Source organism: Sesamum indicum, linkage group LG6 (assembly GCF_000512975.1).
Source record: "Sesamum indicum cultivar Zhongzhi No. 13 linkage group LG6, S_indicum_v1.0, whole genome shotgun sequence".
NCBI classification, from domain to species: Eukaryota; Viridiplantae; Streptophyta; class Magnoliopsida; order Lamiales; family Pedaliaceae; genus Sesamum; species Sesamum indicum.
This window is the reverse complement of record NC_026150.1, coordinates 8763115-8767028: the sequence shown is the minus strand read 5'-3', so window position 1 is coordinate 8767028 and position 3914 is coordinate 8763115. Positions and strand designations below refer to the sequence as shown.

The window sequence follows — 3914 nt, the reverse complement described above, 5'->3', positions numbered from 1 at the left end:
TTGACATGAAAAGCCTTAACAATATAAATTCCATAAAAGGCAGATACAGTAGTTGTATGGAAATCTACAAGACAACATTTTAATACCAATGCTGATGTAAATAAGATTGCAGAACCGATATGAGATAATGTACAGCTGAAGAAGATCTAGGATGAGATCTAGTTCTCACAAGACAAAAGAAAAACAATGAACAGAAAGAATAAGGGAGAGAGCAACTAGTATGGTGGCATTAACGACTCTAGATGGAAAAATATTTAGCAAAGATATAGGGAAGATTTGCAAATAAGCTGACATCCTTCAGATTCTAGTAATTTATGTTTCGTATATTTGTTTCCTACTTAGTAGGTCAGAGGGATCTATAGTTAGAACCAAATACTTTCTTAAATCTAGGGAAGAAGCATCCTGGTTTTCTACATCTACTCAAATAAGATAAAGAACACCATATTTCCGCGTCATGAGCCATTTTTCATCGTCATGCTAGGCTTTCGATGAATATTTTATAGATGTGTTGACGAAGGATAAGGGGGTGCTGTAGACAAAATTATTCTTACTATTCTATTTGTCAATTAGAATATTATGTACAGCTTTTTGAGCAACCAACTTCAGAAAAACAAAGTAAGCCAACTTTAAAACTATTATTTTAACTAGTTGCAGATTCTTGCCTGCCTATTTAAGCAGTTCTCCCCGTGGACATCAGATACATACCAGCAATTTCTATTCAGCCTTGTCTCCTCCTTCCCCATATTCCACCTTAACTCCCATTTCTTGAAAAGAAAAGAGGCTTATACAGTTCTCTTCTCCTGCATATTGGCATTTCTACAACCATTATTTTCAGGAATACTGTGTACATTTTGTATTTTTCCACTAACAATGTTTCCAGCAGCTTTCTACATTGGAGCCTTATTGATTATCGCCATTACCAACTGGCTTTACCATTGGAGGAATCCCAGGTGCAATGGAGTCCTCCCACCTGGTTCAATGGGCTGGCCACTAATTGGAGAGACTCTTCAGTTCTTTGCTCCTAACACCTCTTCTGATATTCCTCCTTTTGTAAAGCAGAGGATGCAAAGGTAATCTTGCTGTCATCCTAAAGATTTTCAAATAATCATGACAATGCAGTCAATCCATCAATGTTATTGTCTGCATCGTCACAATCATATGATATCCTTCTGTGTTTACTTTTCAGATATGGCCCTGTATTCAAGACTAGTTTGGTAGGACGACCGGTAATAGTATCCACAGATGCAGATCTTAATTATTTCATTTTTCAACAAGAGGGACAATTGTTTCAGAGCTGGTATCCAGATACCTTCACTGAAATATTTGGGAGGCAAAATGTAGGTTCTTTGCATGGGTTCATGTACAAGTACCTTAAGAACATGGTGCTGAATCTCTTCGGCCCAGAAAGCCTTAAAAAGATGCTTCCAGAGGTTGAACAGGCATCAAACAGGAACTTGGAAAAGTGGACAAGCCAGAGTATTGTTGAAGTGAAAGAAGCAACCGCAAAGGTAACAAGGACAGCCTCTTATCCTCATTAAGTTCCCAAGTGTTTGTAATCCTTAAGTTCGACTAATATTTTCTGTTGATCCCCTCCTGCAGATGATATTTGAACTGACTGCAAAAAAACTAATCAGTTATGATTCAGAAAAATCCACCGAGAATCTTAGAGAAAACTTTGTAGCCTTTATACAGGGATTAATCTCCTTTCCTGTGGATATTCCTGGAACAGCTTACCACAAATGCTTACAGGTATGTCCAATTTCCAAATGTATTAATCTTGACTTTGCGTAATACATTCATGAACTGGTATCATGATTTATAATACTTTGATCAGGGGAGAAAGAAGGCAATGAAGATGCTGAAAAACATGCTTCAAGAAAGACGAGAAAGGCCTAGAAAAGTACGAACTGATTTCTTTGATTATGTCTTGGAAGAACTTCAAAGGGAGGATACACTTCTCACAGAGGCAATTGCTCTCGATTTGATGTTTGTGCTACTCTTTGCCAGTTTTGAAACGACCTCCCTTGCACTCACATTAGCAACTAAATTTCTTGTAGAACATCCATTGGTTTTGAAAGAACTGACGGTGAGTGAAGAATAACTACTGCTGATCAAACAACTAGGATAATTCTGGTTAATGGAGTTAACATAGTCTAGATATGTCTCAGGAAGAACACGAGGCAATTATTAAAAGGAGGGAAAATCCAGATTCTGGACTAACATGGAGTGAGTACAAATCAATGAGATTCACATTTCAGGTGATTCTACCAGAGTCTAATTTTACCTAGAACTTATGACTTTATTCACATTATTCTGTTCACTAACAGAATTAATTTGCAGTTCATCAACGAAACAGTGAGACTAGCAAATATAGTACCTGGAATTTTCAGAAAAGCAATGAGAGAAACCAAATTTAAAGGTGATGATTCATACATGAATATAGCCAGTTTCTGTTATTGTTTCATAGAGCATAGCATGACATGTTTTTTTGGTACAGGGTATACCATTCCAGCAGGTTGGGCAATCATGGTATGTCCTCCAGCTGTGCACTTAGACCCCAAGAAATATAGAGATCCCCTCAACTTCAATCCATGGAGATGGGAGGCAAGTATTTCAACTTCATCACCCTACATTTGATTGATTTACTTCGTGCCAGCTCTTAATCATGGAAGCTCTGTTGCCTACAGGGAATAGACACAAATGGTGCATCAAGAAACTTTATGGCCTTTGGGGGTGGTATGAGGTTTTGTGTTGGAACAGATTTCACAAAGGTGCAAATGGCTGTATTTCTCCACTGCTTGGTAACCAAGTACAAGTAAGAAGAAAAGATACTATTACTTTTCAGACAGAGTATGAAGATCACAGAGAGATGACTAAACTGTTTGCATCTTCCAGGTGGAAAGCAATCAAAGGAGGAGATATTCTTCGAACTCCTGGTCTACAATTTCCAAATGGATTTCACGTTCATGTCACTGAAAAAGATAAATGAGCAGGGGTTTCAAATAAAGATGATAAGCAGGCAAGTCATTTGGATGGCTAAAAGCATCAAACCAGGCTCCACCTTCCCAAATGCAGCACCGGTGTACTCATAATGCCCACAAAGTCAAGAATCAACTAAGGAATCACAGAGGAACATAAAAGGACCTCTGTCTTTAGATTAAGCAATGTGAGGAAATTTTGCTCTCGAAGAACAAAATTTTGGTTCATATACGTTATCCAAAGTAGAAAGCAGTAGGTCTAGAAAACAGAGAAAGAAAACCAAATTCACCCAGAATATACAATACACATTGTCAGACTAACTATCAGATGTTAATATATAAAATTTAATCATTACTCTTTTTGCATCTGTGTTTAATTCATGAGAATTTTATTTTATGTCATCAACATTCTACCATATGTTCCCCTTACGGTGGTCTCAGGGGAAGGGTGAAAGGTTTTTACACTAGAGGGATAAACAAAGAAGAATTATGATAGTGACGTTAATGAGATAGGTGTTTCAAACTAGAAAATAGGGCACAAATTCAGCCAGGGGTGTTTAATTTTTTTCTTTTCTTTGACTTTGATGTCTAGAACTATTGTTCTCTCTTCTGCTGAATGGAATCTGTTGTAACATACCTGAGCTCTTGAGTTGTATGTTTGTGTTTTCCCTTATGAACGTGGTGAAGGTAGCAACATTAATTATTTTTCCCAATTAAATGGTTGTGCCTGTGCTAACCCTGCTTAATTTGCCACTTCTTTACATCATGCCTGTGGTGCCTTTTCTCATGCCTAAAATATTTCTTGGAGTGATGAAGATACATCTCATTCATGATTCAATATCTCTCCACTTCACCTCCTCATAAATTCAGTCTAGAGGGCCAAAGAGTATTTTTTGACACTTAGAACCACGAAACTGTAACTCAGAAAGACAAGAA

The 3914-nt window shown here is 37.4% G+C and overlaps 1 protein-coding gene across 1 annotated transcript; it reads left to right on the top strand.

Moving 5' to 3' along the window:
* Positions 519–3650, top strand: LOC105164141 (cytochrome P450 87A3-like). Its single transcript, XM_011082723.2, has 9 exons — positions 519–1070; positions 1187–1508; positions 1600–1749; positions 1835–2086; positions 2169–2258; positions 2341–2419; positions 2498–2604; positions 2688–2815; positions 2896–3650. The coding sequence occupies exons 1-9, from the start codon at positions 871–873 to the stop codon at positions 2987–2989; spliced, it is 1422 nt and encodes a 473-aa protein (XP_011081025.1). The 5' UTR covers positions 519–870; the 3' UTR covers positions 2990–3650.

Coding starts and splice junctions, on each gene's coding strand:
- LOC105164141 (XM_011082723.2), top strand. CDS start 871: ATGTTTCCAGCAGCTTTCTACATTGGAGCCTTATTGATTATCGCCATT. Junction 2,259..2,340: donor CAATGAGATTCACATTTCAG/GTGATTCTACCA, acceptor ATTAATTTGCAG/TTCATCAACGAAACAGTGAG. Junction 2,420..2,497: donor GAGAGAAACCAAATTTAAAG/GTGATGATTCAT, acceptor TTTTTGGTACAG/GGTATACCATTCCAGCAGGT.